Raw genomic sequence first — 26,822 nt, 5'->3', positions numbered from 1 at the left:
TGTGCTATCAAACACATGATCCCCACAAACTCATTTTAGCTTTGGGGAAAACCTTCTGGCCCACATTTCAGTTACTTCAGAGAAATATTTAGATTTTTGCCCAGTACCAGAGAAGATTTTATTGGCACAGTATTTGTCTGGGACTAAGGAAAGGCACCATGACAAAAAATACATCTTCAGGGACCTGCTTAACTTTTTCGTTATATTAAATTTCTCCAGGGCCACATTGGAAACTAGATAAGGAAGCCTAATTAACCATAAATACTATAGTAAAAGTAGCAATAACCGCTGGTTGACTGAAATAAAAGGCTGTGTTAAAAATGTAATTGTGGTTTAAACTAAAATGCATTGCTTCTCTAAGATTTGTTTCCTATCGTTCTCCGATCTGCAGCCTGAACCTCCTTCAACAAACAAGTGGCAGCTGGATAAATGGCTAAATAAAGTGAATCCCCATAACAAGACCATTATCAACAACCAAAACGAGACTCACAGTGAGAACAGTTCTCAGTCTCAGAGCAGCCAACAGACTGAAGGACAAAACAAAGGGAAGCTTAATAACAGTCTGCCCCAGACCGATTCCAAAGACAGGGCCGTCCTTAGTCCCATCCGGGAGAAAGCCAAACCACGAGTTGCCCAGAAAACTCCAGAGGCGAAAAGCTCCAAGCAGAAGTCACCAGCTTATAATGAGCCAACTTCACAAAGGACTCCTGGGAAAAAGCAACCCAAAAAGGTAGAAAGGACTTCCAGTGTAGAAGAGTATAACTGGCCCAAACCAAATAATACCAGCAACACTCCCAAAGAAAAAGATACACAGGAACCACCAGAACAGCCAAAGGTTCGCACAAAAGCAACAGCTGGAAAGACAGCTCCAAGAAAAGAACCACGGACTAGCACGGGACTTGCTTCTGAGAAGAAAAAGTACAGAGGCCCTAGCAAAACTGTCCCTAAATCCCGTGAATTTATTGAAACCGATTCGTCTACTTCTGATTCAAACACAGACCAGGAAGAGAGCCTGCAGGCTAAAATATTACCAGCTTTCAGTGGGCCTGCCAATGGCCTCAAAGTAAAAGACTCCAGTGGTAACATCCTCAGTGTAAGTAGTTTAACTAGCAACAGCAGCAACACATCAATAGACCAGACCAGCAATGATTTAGAGGAACAACTCTTTTCACCGATCCCAATTGTGCAAAATGAACTTCTGTCCCCACTGAGGGAATTTGAAGAACTCAAATCCCTTTGGGTGAAAATAGATCTTAGTTTACTCTCTAGAATACCCGGACAAGACCCTTGTGAGACAGTGAGTGTGAAAACTGAACCACGAGAGGCGAATGTGAAACACAGGCGACAATCTCGAGAGTCCCCCACCGCAGCCGCTGAAAAGCCCGCCACAAAATCCAAAAGGAAGCACAAGGTAAGTAATATTTATAGTCCAAGGGAAACCACTCCATTTCCGTGTTTCAGCTGGGTAGGTACCAGATAGAACCTCAGTAGGGTGACCAGATGTCCCGATTTTATAGGGACAATCCCGATTTTTGTGTCTTTTTCTTATATAGGGTCCTATTATCCCTCACCCCCTGTCCCGATTTTTCACACTTGCTGTCTGGTCACCCTGAACCTCAATCATCTGCATTTCTTCATACCTGCCCCAAAACCTCTCCGCAAAGATTTAATTGAAGAAACAGTTCTATAGAGAGGTATCCGATTACTAAAGCATGATTGTTTTTTTTACAAAAGATGCTATACTACATTTACCAGTGCATTGCGAATTTTCATCATAAACTATTTAAAACCAAACTCTAACTGTCAAAATCAATGAACAGTGTATATGTGGTGATGTGTCTTTTGTGCTTTTCCATTGAGGTTGCTCACTTTCCCATTCATTTGCAGTATTCAGTAATCTGCAGTGGGATTCCCAAGAACTAGTGCAAATTACTGAGGATTGAGTGTACCCAGAAAATGTGACTTCTGTTTAGAAGGCAGGTTTTTATTGTCTGGAGAGTTACAAGCCGATTCACCACTGACTTAGGCACTGCTTCATTCAAGTCAATGGAGTTGTGCTGGCTTATGCCACCGGTGAATTCTGACTTTAAAAATATAATTTTGTTATATAAACAAAGGTGATTTATAGAAATACGATTTGCTTAACTAGCTGCTCCCCTTTTGCAACTACCTGAAACGCAGAATATATTTTTACTTAAGGGACTATGTTTTATCATGTGTTTTATGTTATTTATGCCCAAGGGTATCCTGTCTTGTGGGATATGACAGTATGCTTCAAACTAAAATGTGCTTTCAGAAAAGAAAGGGAGGTTTTATACCATAAATGATTTTTTGTAGACGGATTTTCCAGCTGAAATGGTTATGCTCTGGTCTCTCAGAGAGAAGACATCATTTAAGATTTTTATACCCCAAATTTTATAAATCATTGGGAATGTGACTTCGGCTGTCAGTTCTATTGGCCTCCTGAACTGCATTAAAATGCTGATTTAGAGTAGTCTGATGATAGAAGGAGGGAGTTAATGCATGACAAAGGCGTGCAGCCCTTACTCATGTGAATACTCACATTGACTTAAGTGGGAATATTCACGAGTAAGGTCTGCAGGAGCTGAATCTCTGCTTTTACTCTGGCCTATGAATTAAAATTATGCAGAAAGAAAGGCATTTTGTGAATGTGTATTTTGTGTGCATGCACATGTGTGCTGAGGTTTATGCGAATAATATGCTAATAACTTGTAGAATTGCTAACTCAGTGGGGTGATAGTCAGTAAGAATCCTGGCTAGAAGAAGACTACAGTACTGGTAGCTAAACCTAGCGCTCAAGGAATATGATGGGTTATCTAAAAGAGTTGGGGGAACCTCCTCACTGCATTAGCTGGGACTTTGGATCAGGAACTGCCATGATGAAAAGGTACACTCTCTGGGATGCTTGGGTGTTCCGCTAGAATAAAAATACTCAGCTGAGTATTAAAATAGCCCTTTCTCTTCCATTTTGGTTGTTGTATGCTCATCACTATCGCTGCTCATGGTGACGCAGGAGGAAGCAAGTCAATTAGGGTTTGTGCTGCACGTGTTTAAAACATGGCATGAAGAGACTGATTTGGGTTTCGAAATCATTTTATTAAAAGATTTATTTAAGGCACAAGCGCATGGGCTTGAGAGACGGTATGAAGGTTCCAGTGATAGAGCAGTAATCAGCTTTACTTATATCTTCTTAGTTCAGGCACTGAGGTCATGCAACAGGGAATCTGTCAAGGTAAATTTTGAACCATCTACCCCTTGCTAATCACTACCACTTTCGGGCTCAGGTCTGCAGCCTCTCAGTCATCTGAGTAATCCTTACTCATGAAAGCTGTCTCATTGACTTCAAGTCTATTAATGAGTAAAAGATATTCATGTGAATAAGATTTTGCAGGATCAGGTCCTGAGATCTTGATGATTGATTCATTATGATGCAATACAGAAGCAAACTCTAGTAAAGTGAGGCATTTGCTTTACAATTATCCAGCTGGGTTAGCTGTTATATAACTTAGTCATGTGTTTGCAATACAGATCAGCACATGTAGGCCTTTTTTTTTTAGTTATTTTCACTTCTCTAAGGGCAGGTCTACACTAACCCCCCAATTCCAACTAAGGTACGCAACTTCAGCTATGTGAATAACGTAGCTGAAGTTTGAAGTACCTTAGTTCGAACTTACCTCGGTCCAGACGCGGCAGGCAGGCTCCCCCGTCGACTTCGCGTACTCCTCTCGCCGAGTTGGAGTACCGCAGTCGACGGCGAGCACTTCCGGGTTCGACTTATCGTGTCCAGACAAGACGCGATAAGTCGAACCCAGAAGTCGATTTGCTTGCCGCCGAACTACCGGGTAAGTGTAGACCTACTGTAAATATCAGTATTTTAGCTGCTGCTACTACAAAGGAAATATGCTGAGATTCTTGACTTTCTCTTAATGGTAAGGAGAATTTGTGCTTAGATGCTACATTTTTCAAGCTGTTTTTGTTTTGTTCAAGCAGTCCGAAAGCTTGGATACGTTTGGTGAAACCAAGAAACAGCGTCTGGAGGACACCTCAGCCTCATGCCTACTTCCACCATGTATTTCTCCGATACCTAATCACAGATTAACCAGCACTAAAGAGTAAGTATTTCTTAATACTGAGCTGTGATTTAATAACTGTGCTCTGCAAAGCATTTGTTGTGGAACTCTGTGATAAAGCCTGGGTGTTGCCCAGTGGCTTAGGTATCATTGCTCCCATCTGTCATGTAGAGGGATCCATGTTTTCTGAATGGACTTGAGCTATCCTTTTGCTGCTCTTGCGGAAACCACAGTATCACCGAGACACTGAAGTGCTCTCAGCCAGGTCCATGCAGCCCTGATTATCCCTACCCTGAACACCGGGAGTTTTCTACTGAAAAAGAAATCTGTTTTCTGAGGGCCAAATCTTGGTTTTACTGAAACCGACAGTCGTTTTGCCATTAACCTCAGTGGGATCAGTATTTGCCCCTTTATAAATAGACATATATAAAATAAAATGATGTTTTTGTTACAGTATTGTCTGATTCTAGTTATGGAACAAAGTCCTTATTCAAAATATGATTCCGCCTGAACTATGGAACAGTCCTGCCAAATGCCTAGTGGAGTCCTGGCATGTTAACCTCACACAATACAAAGCTAGTAGAAAGTACTTAACTTTAAGTAGCACTTTATTTTTGCAGGGTACATATAACCGTATAATTGGTATCTCTCTGAAGTATTGCATTTTGTTTGAAATGGCTATAATGCATCAGCAATCAGGCACCGCATGAATGACATTTAATATTATTATAATCACAGGATTAACATTCTGTAAATAGAGAGAAAGCCTATCAGTTTTGCACTTTATTGGCTTCAGAGGTGTAACTTCTGATTTCCACTGGTGCAAGCAAAGATTCAGGCCCAGAAAGTACATGATCTTGGGGAAAAGGTATCATAGTGGCAATATTTAAATTTATGAAGAAGTTCTGAAATTAATTTTTTAATTTGCATCTTTTAAAGCCATTATGAAGTCTACAGAGCAGATTATAATCTTATTTATACTGCTTTAGTTACAGAGTAACTCCGCTTTGTCCAGTTTTACACCACTGAAAATTAGATCAGAGTCTGGTCCTCTATGTTGTTGAGTTTGGAAAAGGCAGATGATTTGCAGGTGATGGTGTGGTCCATAACATGTTGCACATTTAGTAAGCATCATGATGGGTGTTCCCAATTGTCATTCCTGAAAATACAATGAGCTGAGATATATTGCAGAGGGAATCAAAAATTATCCATCCCCACCACTTCCATTATCCATTAAAAAAAATTCTTTTCCTGTCTCAAATAAGCCCTAGGGATCCACCCCCAACCTGATGTTTCTTAATTTGAGCTTGTTTTCCAGGTCATTAATTTGATTCCTTAGAGCTTTCAAGCCTTTGGTATTGTCGGTTAAAATATAATTGTGTCCATCAATAGTTATTTCCATATGTTAGCTTTTTCTCTCGCCCGCTGTGAATTGTGAACCAAAATTTTTTGACTCCTTAGCCACTGACGTGATTGAGGCCTGGATCACGTCGAGTTCATTATTAATATCTTCCGAGTTCGTTTTAAACAAATCCTCTGTTGTTTGATAATTCAGGTCTGCAACTCCCAGTGATGTGCAGCTGAATGTAGATCAACCCTGATCCCAAGACTAGGGGATTGAATGTGTAATGACAAATTTCTCCATAGCCCCAGATTATTTTTAAGCATTCAGGAGCAGTTCCATTTTCCATCAGGGATAAAGTACAAAAAATGAGTCCAAACTAGTCACTGATTCAAAGGTAGGGGGAAAATAACACGGCAATGGCAAAACAGTAAAAGAGAGGCTTGTCACTTAAGCCCCAAATTTTATTCCCATATTAATACAGTAGAGCCTTGATAATCTGTATTTAATTATTGTGAGAACAATTGTGATATAGCAAGTAAAGCCCAATCCTACTATCATGTCTGAGTGAATTAATCTTTGCATGTATGCAGATCCCCATTGGGCACAGGGATCCACCCACACAGATCCGACTGAGGTACCAGGATCCAGAGGGTTATATTTTTAAAAGTATTTAGGTGCCTAGCAATGCAGTAGGTGCCTACTAGGATTTTCAAAAGTGCCTAATTACCTTTAAACCTGGCCGTCAGTGAACAGAAACAACAGAACAAGCAACGATACCATATCACAAAGACAGGTTTTCAGAAAGCCACACGCATCAATGTTTTGGCAATTAAATGCCTAATTTGCACATGCTGTTTCCATAACTGCACAAGTAAACTGGGTGTTTGCATTCTCAGATGGTCAGTTATGCACCTAATAACCACTTGCACACACAAATACCCCATTTTCATTATGCAGCCATAGTAATTGCATAAACAATTAGGTATCCATGTGATTGTATATTCTCATACATAATCCTGAGTGTTTGCCTTTTCCCAGATCTGAAGCAAGATATACTATATATAATTATTTTAATAATTACAGTTCAATTTTAATTATTTCTAATATGACATAATGTGCTAGCGAATGTATTTTTAGTAACATGAAATCTCCTTATTACACTAGGGAGTCTTTGGGAGTCTTTCCGTTCACTTGTGGGTTTAGGGTCATTCCCTAGGATACTAAATCTTTCTGAAAAGTGGGAGGAGACAACCTTTTTTTTTTTACTGTGAATTGTAAAGTTTGTAGGTTAGGGAGGATCGGATGCATTAATTTTATATATACTTGATGAAAATTTTATTAACTCCATCTTGATTTTTCATTTTAGGGCAGACAAATAACATTTTTTGTACAATCTTTCCTTATTAAGTCCACAGGGTAACAGAAGCAGAGAGGAGAGAGTATTTAGTGGTTCAGAAATTAAGTATTGTATTCCTAGAGTATAGGATCTCAAGTTGACCTAAATATCTGTTTTCTAGAGAGTGCTTTGGACACTAAGCATAGAGAGTTTTTTTTTTTAATTTAATAGATCAGCCAACCGTTTTGTACTAGCAATTTTATTTTTGTTATTATTTTATTATCTTTGTTAATACAGTTATTTACTTGCAAGAGCAATTTTGCAGGTATAATTAATTCTATGTGCAGGTGATGGCAATTAATGTCTAACTGCCTAATTTGTGGGGACAGTCCAGTTATTAGACAGCTACTTGCCAGCATTTGTACATGTGTAATGACACCAGCAGTTATTTGCAGATACGGGAGCCTGGTTTTCAAATTAAACCCATACAGCCCAAACATGCACAACATCTAGCAGACAAGAGTCTGTCTTAAGCAATCATTTTAGAGTATTTCCAAGATTTTCAGTATAAGTTTGTTTGACCTTTAGTTAAAGATGCACCTGTACTAGGCAACATATATTTGCTGGTCCCTTGGGTAGTCACGACAGCTTTCATTATAGTGTTGTTCACAATAAAACTGCCCTAGTACATCTGTGACAAAGACTTCAGCTTCATTCAGTTGCTGCCACATGGTCCAACCTAATGTGAGAGTGACCTTTCCCTGCTAACCCCCTGCAGAAGATTAGATACACCATCAGTGTGAAGCATTTCTTTGGGGACAGGGAGAGTGGAAGGAAGGTAAAGCCAAGTGATTGCATAGACAATGGCTTTGTCTCACTAATGGGCCAGAGATACTATAGCAGACTACAATGAGTGGATAAAGTAAGGGTAAAGAATGGCCTCTTGAAATTCGAGAGTAGATGAAAATTCTTCATCCTTCATACACTGACTCCCTTGTGGCTTGCTTCATACCGTACAATAAACAAGACTGAAAAAACCAGACAGGGAGACTTCTCATTCCTTGATAATTGGCCTTCTCTGACACAAAGATTAAACCCTGCAGCCACAAGACCATCAGTTCTGCTTGTATTTTTTCATGCATTTTTACATTTCTCACTTGATTATCAATATAATTTAACTGACAATCATGTCAGCAAATTAAATCATTGAGTCCAGGTGATTATTGCAATAAATTAATTCAAAATTAGTGATTACTGCAATGAAAGACCAGTTTGTTAGCTCATTAACAGCCCAAAGCAAAGTGACAGTCCAGTTAACTACTGGTAACAATTGATTTCACGGAGGTTATTGTTAACATCGTGAATCTGAAGTGGATAACATTGCTATCAAAAGTTAATTTTCCTGAAACCCTGTTTGTATTTAAAGGGCAACTAAGGAAATGCATAACTGCATCTGGGGCTGAAACAGCCAAAGGACTTTTGTTGTTTTAATTTTTATATAGAGATATAGATAAAATATTCCTGTGTGTGTGTATAAATATAAAAAATAAACACACACACACAGGAATATTTTTGGGGTGGCTAGGTTGAGGCCCCGCCTCCCACAGAATGACTTGTATGCCAAATCTGAGTCGCCGCACCTGTAACTGAGGTGCCCTTAACAATTGAGGTGTAGGTGCAAAATTTTAGGCAATACCCCCAAAATGGAGGCCAGCTCTCTGAAATATATGCGAACGCTAGCCAAGAGACTAGGCTGTTAAACTGGCAGCTGCTGCCTTTTCCAGCTACCCAACCACCAACGCTAAGCTTATTCTAGGTGTCATTAACTTCCCCTTTAGTAGCAGCAACTGGGTAATCCTGGGTAGGTTGTTATGTGGCTGCCTAAGATTGCCCCCTTCCAAAGGTCATAGTGATAGACTCCACACAGCCTGAATTCCAGCAGCTAGATTATGAAACTATGAAGGGAGGCTCTGAATAACCTTGACATCCTAAAGCAGGGGCTGGATTAGGTTCTAAAGTGGGGGATTAACTGATTTTCAGTCTTTCTGCAAAAACTTTTCAAGTGGGCCCATCAGACCCAACTCTCTTTTCCCCAACAAAATGTTTAGGGGGGAGAAGATGAGTCCCTTGGACTTTCCAACGTGGGGATAGGATCACAAACCCCACCCTCGCTTTTCTTTCATAAGTGGACTCCATTTCCTACCTACCTCCCAGTGCCCTATTGGCACAGGCACACACATGGATGGAGATATCCTATTTCCTAGAACTGGAAGGGACCTTGAAAAGTCATTGAGTCTAGACCCCTGCCTTCACTAGCAGGACCAAGTACTGATTTTTTTTGTCCCAGGCCCCTAAGTGGCCCCCTCAAGGATTGAACTCACAACCCTGGATTTAACAGGCCAATGCTCAAACCACTGAGCTATCCTTCCCCCCTAGTCTCAGGCTAGGCCAGAGCCGCCAGTCTATCTCTTCACTCACAGTATGGTCCAATGGATAGGAGGCTGGTCTAAGAATCAGGAGGTGTGAGTGTCCTGCTCCTAGCTCTCCCACTAACTTGGTCTCACTGTGTGGCCTTCCTGTGTCTGGTTTCCCAACTGTACAATGAGATAACAAATGTGTAGCTGAGTGTTGTTATAACCTAGAACTGTGGTAATTCACATGAGCGCCACAGTGCACTTTGGAGATCGGAGGGATGCCAGGAAGGCTTTGAATGAGAACTTTCTGAAAAGTTTTCTGGCAAATCTTCCCCAACCTTCTCTAGCAGTTCCCCAACTGCCTGGTACACAGCTGTTTTCATTTGGTCTTAGTCAGCTGACCAACCTGTTTTCTGAGTAAAACCCTCTGCTGTGCAGTCAGTATCCATAACCTTCCTGTTGTAAGACCATAGACAGGCTGTGCTGGTGAAGGTCCCTTGTTCTGAAGAGCTTTCATATAATGAAGAGCTTTCAACAGGATAATTTTATCCATATATTAATTGTACTGAAAATGCCTCTGAGTGGCAATGACAATACAGTGTATCGGGGTTTTGTTTGATTATAGTCTACTAAGGTTTCAGGAATATTAATACACTTCCGTATTATTAAAATTGACACAAAAGCCACAATTAGAAAATGATTGAAATAGACACAATTATCATTCAAATTGGTAACACTGTGGAACACAGCCAGGCTGGAATAAGGAGGATGGTATTGAATATCACCAGATTGAGGAATTAGGCAGCTTGAATTGCTTGTTCCTCTCTGATTTGCTGCTTTGAGGGATTGTAAATCTATAATTCCTGACACTTACTGAAATTGACTAAGGGGGACACATACATTTTTGTTAACTTAATTTGCTATTGAAAATTTTACTCAATAATCATGAAAAGTAAATGACTCTGCAGTACAATATTAGTTGTCTGAGAAAAGATTAAAATTCAAGTAATCTTCATAGACTGGACTAGGACAATATCTAAAATAAAAATCCATAGCAAATTAACATGTTAAACGGTCGGGGGGGTAACATAGCTGCAGTTTTTACACTAGTGACCATTCTTCTATACAAAACAGGCAGTCAACCATAGCATTGTGTCAGCTTTCACGTTAAAAACATATTTATTTTCTAAACCAGGTTCATTCATTAACCGGTATTCGCTCAAGAGCTTTTGCCAGCTGCTCTGAATCATTTTCTGTAGTGGGGCACATCCGTTTTACTCGTGAGGTGAAATAATTTCATGTTATTGTTATGGTTATTGTTTGGTAGCTGTTACAAACCATTTTCTTCATTCACATGCTGTACTGTATGAGGGATATTTGCTAAGAGCAGGCATATGGGCCCCAATCCAGCAATGCATTTAAAATGTTTATCTTTACGCATGAGAATAGTCCCTTTAACCTCAAATAGGGCTACTCCTATGTATAAAGTTAAGCATCTGCTTAAGTGGTTTGGGGGATCAAGCCCCTATGCCTTCCGTGATGACAACTGATTCAGTATAGTGTTTCAAGTGTCCACAACTGTATTAATACAGTCAAACAAAATAGTCCTCCCCCAAAACAAAGGGCCTTTGCCGTCATTGAAGAGGCAAAGAAGGCAAGAGTAGCTTTTATACCTTCACTGGCCTCCCGCTACTCATAGTCATATGAAAACAGAATCTGGCCTCCAGTTAAATAATATCAAGTGCTTGGTGATGCAGAGAATTTAAAAATACCTAAAGGCTTGTCCCACAACCACTTCTTGTCTGTGTCCCTGCAGCGGGAGTTCAGTTAAAAAGGTGACTAAGAAAAGAGAAGAGAAGTTGTTCCCTCCTCCGTTATCCCCGCTGCTGGATGAGCCAGCACACAGGCGGCACAGCAGTGACAACAGCTCCTTCAGCCAAGAGAACAGTGTCACAAACTCCTTGCAGACCGGCAGCGCTTCCTCTTCTTCTAAATTTGGAAAGAATGAGAACAAATCCTCTTCGAACCCCAAAGGAATCTGTGTAAGTAACTGGTCGGAGCTGCTGAAAGTGAACAAGATAAAACAAAAGTAACTAAGCTTTGTTCTGTTTGATTCTCTCTTTTTTTTAATATCTGTGTTTAAATCCTTCTGTAACCCCACTGAAGAGCGGCTAGGCATGGAGCGCTTGAGAGCAGTACACAAGCTCTCTTGCAAGTTCCATTTTTAGATCGGCATTAAGCATCCATTTGACATTGTGTGTAACTGACTAGAACACCTGGTCCCTCCACTTTATAGGCTAGATTTACAGCAGTGGACTATCTGCAATTACTCCTCCTGCCTGTGTAGTTTTAACCACACACATAAAGAAAAAAAAATCTTTGATGAATTTTCTATAGTGTTAGCAGATCTTATGACTAATATCCCCAAATTCTCAGCTGGTAATTAAGCACTGTAGCTAAACTAAGCATTGCAGATTGAACTGACCGCCCAATAAAAATCCGCTGAAAAATTGCCTGTGTGTACCACACTCAGGGACCAAATATCTGAGCACCTGCATTTCTACCACGAGCTACCTCCTGAATTGCTTTTTTTCCCCTCATCTGCTTTCCTCCTTCCCTTTGTTTGCTTTGATTTGGTTTCTGCCAACTCAAGACCTTTCTGACTAGGATACCTACATAATACACAAAACTCTCTGTTGTGGAGTAGTGAGGGTTGTTACCCCCATTAAATGCCTGACACAAACCCACAATAGCAAAGCAATAACAAGTTAAGTTTCTAACTTTACAGACCGTCTCATCCTCCACCCCCAGGCATGCGCTTTCCCATTAAACTACAGACCACACGGCACAATCTGCCCTGCTGTCGCCTGTATGGGTAGATCCTTCTACCAGGTTACTCTATCCCCAACACTAGCAGTTGTTGAGGTTTGGCACAGGGGTTGACTGTGGCAGGAGAAGATAGGTCAGTAAAGGAGCGTGTGCAGAAAGAGTGGCATCCCTATGGAGAGTAGAGTGGCGGTTGCTGTTCACGTTCCATGGTATAAGGTAGCTGAAATGACAAGGGATGGATGGTTGTGAGTGAAGGAGAACATGTTCTGTGCTGCTAGGTGGCCTCACTTCCCATCTCCTTGCTCTTGTGTCAGGCATGTTCTATGTGTAGCAGTGCTTCGCACTTCACAGCAAAGTCTTTTGTGTGGGAGTTCCCTTGGTTTCTTGTCATGCTTAACAAGGGGCGGCATTGAATGAGGGGTGAGGGGAGGGGAAGTGGGGACATTAGAAGTGCAACATGAGAATATTTTTTATCCATCAGCAGCTGCGCATGAGGCCTGCTCTGCTGTAGGATAAAATCTGACAGAAAAGCATAGCTCCTCCTGGGGAAGGTTTTATGTACGCCCAATCAGCTTTGAACTTACTATCAATCAGGTTTGCCTGCATTGGGCCCCATCAATCAGGCTTGTGTGCACCAATCTTTCTCCCTCCCTCCCCTTTTCAATCAAATAGTCAGGCTTGCATGCACTCACTCCCTAAGCATCAACCAACCAGGCTTGCTCATGCCCAGCCCCTCTCGTCCTCTTCCTCTGAACCAGTCACACTTATGTGCACCTGGTCCCCATCAACCAGTGAGGCTTGTATGTGTCCATCACCCCCACATCCCATCAATCAGACTTCTGTGCACCCAGACTCTCCCATCTATCCGGCTTGCGTGCACCTGGCCTCCATCAATCAGGTTAGTTTGCATGCACAGTCCATAAACTTGAGCTATTATGAGAATAACAGCTAAAAATGACCATAAATTCCACATTCTTTTAAAAATCTTCCCATTTGAGCAGTTCTCCTCAGGGGCCTCCTCTCTGCCAAGTTTTGTCTAGATAGGCAATGGGGTTTTTAATAGATATCGGTCAACAATGAAAAGTAGGGTTGCAAAGGAACCAGTTTCAAAGGCTTCTTCTTTAACATCTATGAAAAGAAACAAAAAAAAACTGCTTAGAAAATTCAAGGGGCATGAAAATTAACCCTGTATGAAATTTCACAGCAATTGGATACCTACTTTTAGAGAAAAATGGTAATTTATGCTTAATTTTAAGACCATTTTAGAAAGGATTATGGAGTCTCCGTAATGAAAGATTTTCTTGTTTGCTTCCATTGCCTTTTGACTGTTGCAGAAATGGGTGTGTTTGGCCCCATTTTTCACAATTTCCCATGTCATGAAAGGTTGCCAACCTTGTATTGTAAAATGAAAACACTCAAGTTGCATTAGAATGTAAGTGACAATTCACTTTACCTTATTCGCTTGTCCCTATTGCTTTCTGATATCATCATGTCACTTTATTTCAAACTGCCAGAGCAGTACACATGCCTTCCACCAAAATCAATGCCAAAATGAACTGCATATGTCAGCAAATAAACAGTGCTATGTAAACCACCAGGCTGTTTCCTCCCTCAATCCCAGCATCATCCGTCAGATACATGCTTGATTTATCCACTGAGTTGGTATCTGAAATATTCCCCCACTAAAATGTATTATAGGGCTTTTCCATAGTTCATTGGTTAATCTGTAATTTAGTTCATCTGATTATAAACAGAGTTCACAAATGAATTCCAATTGCCGACTCTAACTGCATATGTTATATCTCTAGCTTATAATCAGCTAATGCTCCAGAATCTCTTTCCCCTCCCAACACTTTTAATAAGGGTCTCCAGCGAATAGTGTTCTGTGGTATCAGTGCTGACTTTACACCTTTCTGAAAGCATGTGTTAATGAGGTCAGGCATGTGAGCAATATGTAATCACAGTGCTTAATTAATCTAGTGGGTTTGTAGTAGACGGGAAAGCAGGGTGATTTGTGAGGTTCCTAAAATGTGAACAAGTATCTGAATTTTAACCTCAAGCTGTGCCAGTTATGTGTTTTTCTTGTTTTGTTTCAGTGTTTTTAACACATAAAGGTGTTTGGGTCAAAGTTTAAGGAGTTAATGAAAATTCTCTTCCGTAGGAGGAGGAATCTCGCCATAGACCAACAAACAGTCTCCTTGATACCAGCCATCTAGAAACAGACATATGGTCTACAATGCCTACACTCTCCAATGGGAAATCTGAGTCAAGAAGACCTAAAATAACGTTTGATGACATGTATGTAGTATTAAACAGTCCAAACATGTGGAGTAAGATTTTATCTAAATGTCTAATAATCCATTTGTGTTAAATATGAGTTATATGCTTGGGGTCTGAATAAACAGTCTTCACACTGGCAAAATAATGGGAGATGTGCCTGTGACGTAAAGGCAGAATTGGGCCCTTAGCATCAACATCAATACATGATGATACACAGAGTTTTTCTCTTGACAAATGATTTTTTATCATTTATTAAGAGTTTTTTGACAAATGTTTTCAGATTATAAATGTTGAATTCCAGGGTAATTCTTCCCTAATTTTTTATTTTAGCTTCTCTAATGGAAACTTGTTAGAGTTAATCGGTTTGAGTTATTCTGCCTTTTCCTCTATTCGGCACGCATTAAATGGCCCCCTTTGGGCTGCTGTTTTCCATAGCTAGCCATTTGTGCTCATCAGTCACATGCTCACTAAGCATATCATTACATTCAGCAGCTTCGTATTAATATCAGAATAAATTTAAACAAATAAGTGGGCATATTTGTCTATTAGAAACGGTCAGCATTCTTCTCAGATACCATTTGTCCAACAGTATGAAAACGTAGCCCTGAACGAATGAACTTGTCTCCTTAGGCTTCACAATGCAGACTATTACATGCAAGAGGCTAAGAAGCTAAAGCACAAAGCGGACGCACTGGTAAGTTTCCATCCATTTTCTGCCTTTTTTTCAAGCACTGAAATTGTGTGTTTCTGAAGGGATCATCCAGTGTAAACTTATACAGTGTGGGCTTCATCCAAAGACTACTTATGCCAAAAAGAATCTTTCTATTGACCTCAGTGGATTTTGGATCAGACTTCATATAAGCCGACCATAGCAAACCCAAGTCTGAACACTGTTCCTAACTCTTAACACAGTGTTCCTATTAAGGTGGCCTACCAGAGCTGTGCAGAGAAAATAAGTTTTGTCTTCCGAAGGATTTCAAAACTGAAAATTTCAGAATTCTCCGTGAAGGAAAATTTCAAGCGGAAATTAACGTTGGCTCGACTGAATCATTATGATATAACTGTATTATATTACATGATGTATAATGTGATACAATTTTTTAAAAAGAAAGTCATCTCAAACGACATGTTTCATTCTGTAAAAGTTGAAAAAAAAGACATTTTTATAATGGCAAACATTTTTTCTGATTTTCATCAAACTTTATCTGACCAGCTCTGCAGTACGGCCATTGCATTGTAATGGAGATTTTGATCCTGTCTGCTGCAGCTGGTACCATGCAGCAGCTCCCTTACGCAGCCTTAGTGATATAGAACTCTCTTATTTCTTTAAGTAAGGTCACTATAAAATAAAATTGAGCCTGGCCTCTAAATTTGCCCCCCACAAATCATATGCAGGGACAACTAATAGTCTTTGGGTGGCTAATTATCCATTTTAAGGGTGAAAACAATATTTTTCCTGCGAATCAGTTTATTTGACAGCAAAGAATCTATCATTCATGCCTGCAAATGGCTGTGGGTTGCAAACAAAAACAACAACAAAATGTAGCACCCATTGTTTAGGAATGTTGCAGCTTTTGGGGTATGTGGCAAAGAGAGAAGGGATCAAGCTGCCAATTTCAGCTCCCTGATTCAGGGGCACGAAGCTGTTCAGCGTGTTTCCTGCAGAACTCAGGCTCAGGGTTTTGGCAACATCCCCTGATTGTCACTAAGCTAGAAGTCAGACCTCCTGACATGCCCATTTACAGAAGGTGGCCCACGCTGATTACTTAAGACTGACTCAGTAGAGCATATTGAGTCAGAATCCTGACATCTATACGCAGGGAAGGCTCACAGAAGCAGACTGACAACACCTCCTGCAGCTGATTGACCTTTAAGGAAAACACACATCGTTGTGGCATAAACCTGCCTGCTCTATGCTAGCAAATATTTACAGACTCAAGCTCATGATGGTCTCAACATGCTATGTCAATCCGCTTTTCTCCACAGCCTGATTCACTCAAGACAGTGTTGACCTGTCTCCCATCTTCTTACCTTTGACTATGCCTTGCAGAATTAGGGGTGTTCTCAAGCAGAACTAACATGAAAAGGCATGGCACATCATGTTGTTGCCCGCAGGCAGGCCTTTCATGTCACATGTAGTTTGACACCCCCAGTGCTCTGATCAGAATGCCAGGCCAGCTGCTGTGGTATAAGTTGTTAGCAGCCACAAATGCCCATGAACTGTGTATCTGCCTTTTCTTTCCACTGCTTAGATCTTTTTTTTTATTTTTTCATCAAATGCGGTTGCACACATATTTCTCCAAGCAACTCATTTACCGTATGGTCCCATGGTTTTAGTTGTCCTATGGAAACAATTGCTTCTGGTTACTTTGGGCTGACACAATGAAGCACGCCACATTGAAAGATGTGGTGTTGTGCCTGGGAAGATAATGTGTGTGACCCCTGCAAGTGTCAGGAAATGTTAACGAGATGTGGAAGCGATGCTGCTGTGCTTGCACAGAGAAGGGACTTCTGGCAAAAGCCAGGGTGCTTGAAATATTCCGAAATGGCCCAATGTAAACCCGTCTTGGGCTGGAAGAGGGGCAAGAGATCCACTCATTTATGATTAGGCACACTGTCATCAGAACAAATGACTACACAGAGCGTACAACATGCCGGAGATAATGGGCCTAATTGTGCTCTCCTTTGCACCATCAATAAACTAGAGAAATGTTATTGACTTCATTGGAATTACCCTGGATTTACACTGCTGTTTGTGAGAGCAGAATTAGGTCCCATGGCTTTATCGCCATTGATTAAGAGGATGCGCCTTTGCTAAGTCAGCTTAAAGCTACAGAAAACTAGCTTCCAAAAAACACCCAAAACAAAGTTTTGCCTTGGGTAAAACAAGGGAAGTGATTGATGGAAAAGAGAGAGGAATGAGATGAGGTCTGCATTCCCTTTTGACTGTTCAGAGGGTACTACAGAATGAGTGTAACCCACTGGTGAAGGCATTACATGTCCCCCTCTGTGCCAATCCACAGAGGATATGAGTCGTTACAGTCTGCAGCTACAAAGCCTTAAGCTGTTAACTCTGGAGATCCCTGGTTCATTCCCCATTGTGTCAGCCAAGAGGGCATCTGTCACATAAGCACACACAAAACAAGCTTTTGTTGCCAGGCTGAATTTTGTGCAATTAGAACAATAGGGTAAAAATCTACATGATAGCGCCCCATGAAAATAGAGAGTGTGGAATGTGTCTTGTGAGGAGAGATACTAAATGGTAGCAGCAGAGTAAAATATGCCCTTATAAAGCTCTACTTTAATCTATTGTTATAAGCAGCTGCCATTTTGTGAATAGAAAACGTGTGCAGGTGCATCGAAAATATTTTGATAGAGACATACCAAGACATTTTTGAAGACTTCAGCTTTATTGATTCTTTTACATTAAATGCCATATTAGTGAAAGTTTTACATCCACCTATCAGAAATTGAAAATGTTAAATACTATTATAAAATACTTACTATAAAAATGTCATATATAATATTCATTACACATAAGAAAGGAATCAGTATGTCTAAGTCAGTTTAATCACCACCATTATCAAGGCTCAAAACCTTTTTGCACTAAAATTCTAGTAAAATAAAATATTTAGCGGTGCTATATTTTTTTTACTTTTTTAACACTATTTCAGGGTGTCATGTGCAAGATAAGTGATGAGATTTTGGAGTGGGAGGAGGGTCAACAATCACAAAGGAATGTCACATTTTCCTGACAAGTGGCATAGATTTGTTACTTACCTCTTGCATACTAACGTTCAAACTTAGTCCCTAGTATATCAAAGGAGCAACGTGGATTTTTTTAAAGACTGTACTGAGTCTCACCCGCAGCTGGGATAAATCGGTGTAGCTCCATTGAAGTCAACAGACCTCCACTCTTTTACGCTTGCAGAGGACTTGGCCCTATGTTATCTGTCCAGCTTGGTGAAAACATGACCTGGCTTTAATTCTTTAATGTATGCATTTTTAATGTCAATGTTGCTTTGTATACACTGTGCTCTATCTAGCTGGAAATAAAAGCTGAAGCATCATCTTGATAGTTTCATCTTCCTATTTCAGTTGGAGAAGTTCGGCAAAGCAGTGAATTATGCTGATGCTGCTCTCTCCTTCATTGAGTGCGGGAATGCTATGGAGCGAGATCCATTAGAAGCTAAATCCCCATACACCATGTACTCAGAGACTGTGGAACTCATCAGGTTAATGTCCTTTCTGTGATCATTTTCATAATCTCATTTCAGTCATAATTAGAACCTGCTCTGTTTTAAAAAATATCATTTCAACATATTAATGATTTGTCCAAGGCATCTTCATCTCAGAAGTCATCATAATTAGTTCTTGCCATTTTATTAATGTCATGGAAAATTTATAATTGATGGACACCGCTTTTATAAATTATCCCCTTTAGAGGTTATAATGTGAGTGTTATAATTTGCAATATTCATAAAATTAAAATTGAAATGTAGTGGGTGGAAGTAAAGTATAGTAATTTCACCGTTTGGCAATGACACTTGTCTTTTAAAAGGTGTAGTTTTATAATTCAAAACATTAAAATGAGTCGATCAAGATTTCTATTCTAAACCCTGTTTTTGCAGAGGTTTATAACTTGGCTGTAAAAAATTGTTCTAGGCTGTAACTTGGTATATAAGGTCGCATCCAGAGAGCAACTTTTGCACGTGTATATCCAGACAAACAGAGAGTGGTTGGTTGGATTTTTTTTAATGTTAAAGGAATATAAAAACCCACTGAAATTCACTGAGTTAATTTTTTTAAACGTAATTTTTCAGTCCAGAACATAAGAGACTTTGCCTAATATTAAAAGGCCTGAGTTAGTATTTGAAAATCAGCGCCTGTTTTCCATAGCTGCCCTAAAGGGTAGACTCCATAGAATTTACTCTACGGAGTAACGAATGGGCCAGATTTTGCTCTCTTAACTCCCAGATAATCCCATTGAAATCCATAGGATTAAATTTAATTGTGATTAAAGCAATCAGGATTGTGCCCATTTGCTCTGCTTCCCCTCTGGCTCTCATCATTTTTACACTGGTATAATACCGTTAACTCCAGTGGGATTACTCCTAATTTCCACCAGTGGAGGAAAAAAAGCAGAATCAGGCCAAATGTTTGTTTTGATGGGACTTGTTTATATGAGAGACTCTAATGTGTCAGATTAATTATTAGAGTCTATCAAAAAAAAATGCATGTTTTACATTTTGAATGAGGAGGTTATTTACATAATAAAATGTATCAGATCTGAAGAAGCTGTGACTCTCAGGTAAATAAAAAGCCTTTTACATTTTTTAAAATATGTATTTACATACAACACTTGTTAAAAAGAAGAACAATCAAAGAGATTATGCCACAAAAATGATGTTCATGCAACATTTAGGATGGGAGTTAAACCCTGAAGAACAGTGAAATTAAGAATTAAGGCTATATCAGTCTTCCCCTTCATTAACTGTGGGTCACTCAATATAATCTATGTGCTGCAATACATAAGCACAAAACGGTGTGAGAAAGTAAACAGTAGCATTATCTTTTCTTCAAATGGCATGAGAGTGGTATGTCGGGGCGGGGGCGTGGCCTAATGGAGAGAGCCCTGGACTGGGACTCAGGAGAGCTGGGTGGCCTTGGGCAAATCTGTTCAGTTGCCCATCTGTAAAATGATGGTAATCTTACTGACTTCCTTTGTAAAGCACTTTGAGATCTAGTGATGAAACGTGCTATGTCGGAAGTATTATAATTGTTGATAAGTAGCCTGCATGTTTTGGAGGAGTGTGAAGCAAAGCTGAGTGGTTCTATCTATCTAGCTTAGGGTTATCTATAGCACGCTTCACCCTAGTGTCTAAGGGTTTGTCCTGTGCATGTTGAAGGCACTGGCAAAGCCCCCATTGACCTTAATAGTGCAGGATCAGAACCTGTGTTCTGTGCAAGTAAATTAGATCTCCGTGCTGATGTCTACAGTTGACGTCATAGACTAGGAATTTTGCTCTTCACCCTTTCCAGATTCTACCATCCTGACATCTCTCCCATATGAAAGAGGAGACTCTTAGGGCCACTGGTATATGTTGTGTTTATATACATTTTTAAAGCAACACCACCCCTGTGATGATTGGGGTTGATCATGAACCATTTGATGAAATTCTATTTCTGTCGCCTGTGCTAGGCGGGAGGTCAGATTAGATGATATAATAGTCCCTTTTGGCCTTCAAATATATGAAGCTATGAATGACAGATGGTTCCATTAGTAAGAAAACTAAACCCCTGCTCATCTGCTCGTGATTCACCAGAACTCTAAGAGATTCACACAATATGATTCTTCACAAAATAAGAGAGTTGGGGGATCCTGGAGCAGTGAGCACTGATGATTTAACAGTATAATGTGGGTTTAAGTAAGCCGCATAGGGCCTGATTTTCAAAAATGCCTGTGCAAAATTGTGCATGCAGCAGTTGACCCTAATTTGCACACACACTTACCATAACTGCAAGCATGGTCACTTGCACATGCAAGTACATGCTTTGCAAATGCCACAGTGGGAATGGTGCAAATTAGGTGTGACAGTGTATGTGTGCCTTTTTTTAAAAAGTGGCCCTTAATGTAACTTCAACATAGATTTGTACAGTTGGATACTGTGTAGAAGAGATTTATATTACTTTTCCCCATCACAATGCTGTCTACAGGCAGACCCTTGTTCTATCTATTCCATTCATTTTAACTGCTCTGAGATGTGGGTATCTACAGTAGTCATTTATTTGTGAAAACAAGTGGAGCATCACGGTGACTCAAAATGTCAGAGATCTGACTCTCAGAGGTGTATAGACTAATTGTAACACTAAAATCCCTAACTTAATGCTGCGAATCCTGAAGAGAAACACATCTCTGTATTTGACCACGTTCATTCAATGTGACTGGAGCAGTAACAAAGAGCATGAAAGACAGAATGCTAAGGAGCTAAAGGGTGCCTTGCTAGAAGAGCATGCGGGGACGTGATGACAGGGGTGGCAGCAGGAGAGCGGTGCAGCCTGCCACTCCATTACCTCCTTGTAAATGAGAACTCATCAAGACTGCCTGGATACCTTAAAACTTTCTTACGCAACACTGAACCCTATTACTTATTCTAACACAAGTACCTGTGAAATTGCATTAAGGCTCAGAACAATGATTTTATGCGATGAATTGATTTTCAAGAGACTAAATGCATGGAATGGAGTGTGCTCCGTTAAAGCAACTTTAAAAGGGGGGGGGGGGCAATGCTCAACCTTTTATCACCCAAATGTTGGACAGCAGCAATTAAATAAAAAGGAAAGACAAAATATACAAGCATCATAAATTAATGGGGATAGGAACTTAAAAAGCTATGAACATGACCTTTCCTTTATTTAATACCACTTCATATATAAATATTTTAAAGATGTTGCAGAGGCATTTATGAGTGGGATTTGGAAGGTGTTATTCAAACCCCACACTATTAAATGTAAAACCTAGCTGTATATTATTTTCCTCTTCAGTGCAAACAGGACTGAGACCTTACATTTTTGGCCGGCACTCATTGCAAACTAATACAGTGCTTGTCACCCCAGAGTGCTGGCTGTAATGTTATCTTGGCAGCATTGACACACTCCGAAATAATTCACCTCATTGGCCCAGAAAATGGGCTGATGATTTGCTTTAGTCCTCCAAATTTTAAGTGTTGCTTTCTGTTGAATGTTACACTCATCCCATTACTGTGAAACATTGTGGTCATTATTTATTGTAGTTTTAGAAGCAGATCTAGTTATTTCTCAGAGTGTCACCAATTTTCCTTGAAGCATCTTAATGCCCAATTTCCTCTTCTCCTCCCCTTTCTTACAAGGTATGCAATGAGACTCAAGAATTTCACAGGCTCATCTGCCACAGAAGGAGACAAGAAACTAGCAGTTTTATGGTGAGTCCCATTGCAACAATGTAGCAACAGCTAAAATCCTAGAGGACTTTAAAAGTACTGAATTACTTAAGCAGCTTACACAAGATCATTATTCTTGTTTTCCATTAAACTATTAAAGGATAACGAATGGATTTCTTCAGCAGCTGACTAAACATTTATTTGTCTAATTTATACTGTTCTCAAGATAGGATTTTAATGCTTTTGTGCATTTTTTTTTTATTTTTCTCCATTTGCTTATGTTTCTCATTCTAACCTTGGAAGAGAGACTGCAAAATATAGATCAGCATTTGTTTTATAGTTTATAGGTTTCATTAAGCAATGGAATTAATACAATCCTTTCCTAAATACCACAGCTACCGATGCTTATCACTCCTCTACTTGAGAATGTTTAAACTAAAGAAAGACCATGCTATGAAGTACTCCAGATCTCTGATGGAATATTTTAAGGTAATCTTTAGTCTGTTTAATTTATGCTGATACAGAATGATTTCATCCCAGCACTGAGGGCTCATGCAACTCACACTAGGGTTACCATCCGTCTGGGTTTCCCCGGATATGTCCGGATTTTTTAGCTTTAAATGGCCGTCCGGGGGGGATTTCTAATAAGGTAAAAATGTCCGGGATTTCCCCCTTCCCCTCTTGCAGAGTGCGGCGCGGCTGATTGGACGGCTGTGCCTGATTGAAAGCCACTCACAGCCACTGGGGCCTCTAGCAGCCAGAGTCCCTCCCACCTCCCCCGCAGAGCAACGCCTTATTTGTTTGGCTGCACGTGGCACCCGCAGCTCTCCCTCTGCCTGGTTGGAGGGGGCAGGCAAGGGACAGGGAACGGGGGGTTAGATTGGTCAGGGGTTCTGGGGGGGACTGTCAGGAGAAGGGGGTGTAGAGAGCGGTTGGGGCAGGCAAGGGACAGGGAACAGGGGGGTTAGCTTGGTCGGGGGTTCTGGGGGGGCTGTCAGGAGAAGGGGGTGTAGAGAGCGGTTGGGGCAGGTAAGGGACAGGGAACGGGGGGGTAGATTGGTTGGGGGTTCTGGGGGGGCTGTCAGGAGAAGGGGGTGTAGAGAGCGGTTGGGGCAGGCAGGAGACAGGGAATGGGGAGGTTAGATTGGTCGGGGGTTCTGGGGGCAGCTGTCGGGAGAAGGGAGTGTAGAGAGCGGTTGGGGCAGTCAGTGGACAGGGAGCAGGGAGACTTAGATAGGGGGTGGGGTCCTGGGTTAGGGTGGGGGGGGACAGGTAGGGGGTAGGGGATTCTGAGGGGGGCAGGAAATGGGAGGGGGCAGGGCTAGGGCGGCACCCCATGTCCTCTTTTTTGATTGTTGAAATATGGTAACCCTAACTCACACTGCACCACATAAGCCCCACCTTTAACCTCTGCAATGGGAGAGGTGGACAGGATGCTTGTGAGGAGGGATGGAAGTGATCCTGTGTTAAAACCTACAGCCATGCTCTGACCAACTACTGATTCTGGCCTGATTCGGATCTCACTTTCCCCACGTCTGCACTTGACAACTCCCTGCAACTTTAATGGCTTTGTTCCTTGGTCAGCACCTCATCCAAAGCCCTCTGAAGTCATCAGGAGCCCTTCTGTTGACTTTATTGGGCTTAGACCCAACGTTCACTGGCCTAGAATCTTCCATGGAATGTATTCCCACTTACTTCAGACTTATTCCATGTTGAATTTAGGCTACTGTCTCTTGGGGGAAAAACAGCCTGGCTCTGAAGGAAAATGTTGATAGTTTATATTTTACAGTAGACCATTATTTTTTTAAACATTTCTAAGAAAAGGCTTTGGGCCTAATTTGCTTTTAGAAAAAGGCCGCTTTACCCTGCTCTAGTGTGTAAAGGGAATTTAAGGTGCATGTAAATATAATTTACTCTCACTTTAAGACCCCTTGACTCTGCCAGAGCAAAGTGGATATAGAGTAAATAAGAATCAGGCCCATATTTTGAGTAGCAGTTAAAAAATCTCAGAAGTGTTTTTTTAGAGCTTCAGATTGAATGACACAAAAGAGAGACTTCATCTAGTGAAGGTGCTGTGCATTGGTGTAAAATTGGGTAAATGTGCACTAGAAACAGGCTTGAACTGTGTGTAAATTGTATGTTCAGGCTCTCTTTGTATTCAAAGTCTAGGAGACTCACATTTAAGAAAGGAAAATGTTAACAAAATATTATTTTCCTATTGCTAGATGATGCTCTCTGTCTTTTATCTTTGCCACAAAGAAGCCATGGTTCAAAGGTTTTCAACAGGGCAGCTGGGGGAGTGCAAAGCCTTTTATTAAATGGTTTGGGTCTTTAAACAGAGCTGTTGTTCAAATTGAAGTTTTGCACACTTTTCAATGTGGAAGGTGACTCACTAGGTCTTAGGGTGACCAGATAGCAAGTGTGAAAAATTGGGATGGGATGGGGCGGGGGGTGGGGGTAATAGGCACCTATATAAAAAAAAGTCCCGAATATCATGACTGGCCCTATAAAATTGGAACATCTGGTCACCCTACTAGGCCTGCAGTACAGGGACCAGGTCAGGAATTTTTCAACAAAACTTTTTTTCATCAGAAAATACAGATTTATCAAAACCAAAACTGTTTGCAAGACAGGGTCAGTTTAGACAAATTTACTATTTAAAAAACAAAGAAAAAATGTTTCAATATGGTCAGAATGTCTCATGTTGATATTTTACAAAAATGTTCAGTTTTTCAGGTCAAAATGACATTTTGAATTGAAATTTAAATTAATTTTTGTTTTAAAATGTTTAAAAAACTAAAAAGTCAAAATCAAAATGTCATGTTTTAAAATTAACAAAACGAAACATTGGCCTGATTCAATTGTTTTTTGAGATTTTTTTTTCTTTTTGTTCTGATTTGGGACAAGAGCATTTTTCAAAATCTCAAAAACGTTCATGGGATGGGAAAACTGTTTTCTACTCAGCTCCAAGCCACAGCACTCTCCTGATGTTCAGGAGAGCTAATGTCAAGGCTGCTTTTTCATGGTTTGAAGATCTTCCAGATTATTTCAATGATCCCTCTCCTTTGCACGTGTGGACATGCACACAGATACACAGTACACACACCATCTAATCCAAGCCATTCCATTCAGTGTTGACATGTTTAAGGAAATGCAAAGACCACACAAACAAACCAGTGTTTTCTGCTGGATAATGTTATCTAGTTTGGACAATATTTTCTGAAAGCTATGGTTGAGGAGTGAGGAGAACAAGGTCTTATACCGGGCTACCACTTACTCTCTTTGTGACCTTGGCCCTCACGTGCAAAATGAGTATGAAAGTAATCAAGTGGGTATAATAATAATAATAATTCAAACACTTCACAGAGGTGTTGTAAAGCTTAATTGAATTTTCAGAATGCCTTTTGAAATCTTTGCAGGAAAAGCACTATATACAGTCACTATATAGAGAGAGACTATATAGAGAGGCAACTTGTTACTCGCCTTAGATAACTAAGGCCCTGATTCAACCACCCTTAATGGGAATTGTTGCTGAATAAGATACTATCCAATCTGAGTAAAGCTAGCCAAGTCTGGGCTTTATTATTTGTTTGCTTGTGGTAGCACCCACAATATGCTAGGTACTGTGCCAACACAAAAGAGAGAATGGGTAGGGAAGGTGTGTGTTATACACACTATAAAAGCAAGGGAATTCATTCGGATCCCTACAATCAGACTCTTTCTCCCCTCATGTTGTATAAGTATTGCATCACATTCACCTACAATATATAAGATCCCCTAATTCCAAACATCAAACCCCAAGCTTCCTTTGTCTGATGAAAAGCGTGCAGATCCCCTGAAGGTGGAAAGCCTTTGAAGAGCTTATTTTGCAGAATAAATTTTAGATAAGGATAATTAAACCACTTCTTTACGAACTGCATCTGATTTTACTGGAGTTTTGGTATATCCAGTCTTTTATCAAGTGACTTTCACGCTCCTGATTGGAGCCTACTAATTATCCAACCAGCTATTTTATTATGAGCCTGTAATGTTGGGCTGATATTGTGTATGCACCAGAGCTCTTGCAGCTAAAACAGGAAGTGCCAGGCCTCGTAATCAATATTAATCTGCTTTAAATCTTACTGGCATCTCCTCCTGAACCAACAGAGAATTATCTCCTGTATTTACCTTTTGGTTTTGTTTCTTCCAGAACTCTTCAAAAGCCTCCCAGGCCCCCTCTCCTTGGGGAGGCAATGGAAAGTGAGTATTGCTACTCAATACTTTGTCATGGAAATACACGGTTAAGGGTGGGGGTGGGGACAGGGCCGGCTCCAGGGTTTTGGCCACCCCAAGCAGCCAAAAAAAAAAAAAAAGCCGCGATCGCAATCGTGATCTGCAGCGGCAATTTGGCGGGAGGTCCTTTGCTCCGAGCCGGAGTGAGGGACCGTCCGCTGAATTGCCGCTGAATAGCTGGACGTGCCGCCCATCTCCGGAGGGGCCGCCCCAAGCACCTGCTTGCCAGGCTGGTGTCTAGAGCCGGCCCTGGGTGGGAAGGAGGAGCGGGATTGTTGTGTTAATCATTCAAAGGTGAAATTCAGCTCTTATATCATACTAAAACTTTACACAATT

The 26,822-nt window shown here is 40.6% G+C and overlaps 1 protein-coding gene across 5 annotated transcripts in view; it reads left to right on the top strand.

Annotated features, from left to right (window-relative positions):
* Nucleotides 1-26,822, top strand: part of AFF2 (ALF transcription elongation factor 2) — a 392,067-nt gene that overhangs the window by 355,451 nt on the left and 9,794 nt on the right. For 2 of the 5 annotated variants that reach the window (XM_005299005.4, XM_042851122.2), the window contains 9 exons: nt 392-1,411; nt 4,009-4,133; nt 11,003-11,228; nt 14,177-14,313; nt 14,926-14,989; nt 18,394-18,530; nt 22,185-22,256; nt 22,610-22,703; nt 26,404-26,453. In XM_005299005.4, coding sequence (XP_005299062.2) covers nt 392-1,411; nt 4,009-4,133; nt 11,003-11,228; nt 14,177-14,313; nt 14,926-14,989; nt 18,394-18,530; nt 22,185-22,256; nt 22,610-22,703; nt 26,404-26,453 — 1,925 coding nt within the window. The remainder of the gene's footprint in view (nt 1-391; nt 1,412-4,008; nt 4,134-11,002; nt 11,229-14,176; nt 14,314-14,925; nt 14,990-18,393; nt 18,531-22,184; nt 22,257-22,609; nt 22,704-26,403; nt 26,454-26,822) is intronic. The other 3 variants (XM_024106004.3, XR_010590298.1, XR_006174660.2) reach the window with 3 other exon arrangements.

This window comes from Chrysemys picta, chromosome 9 (genome assembly GCF_011386835.1).
Source record: "Chrysemys picta bellii isolate R12L10 chromosome 9, ASM1138683v2, whole genome shotgun sequence".
NCBI lineage: Eukaryota > Metazoa > Chordata > Testudines > Emydidae > Chrysemys > Chrysemys picta.
This window is presented reverse-complemented; position numbering and strand designations above follow the sequence as displayed.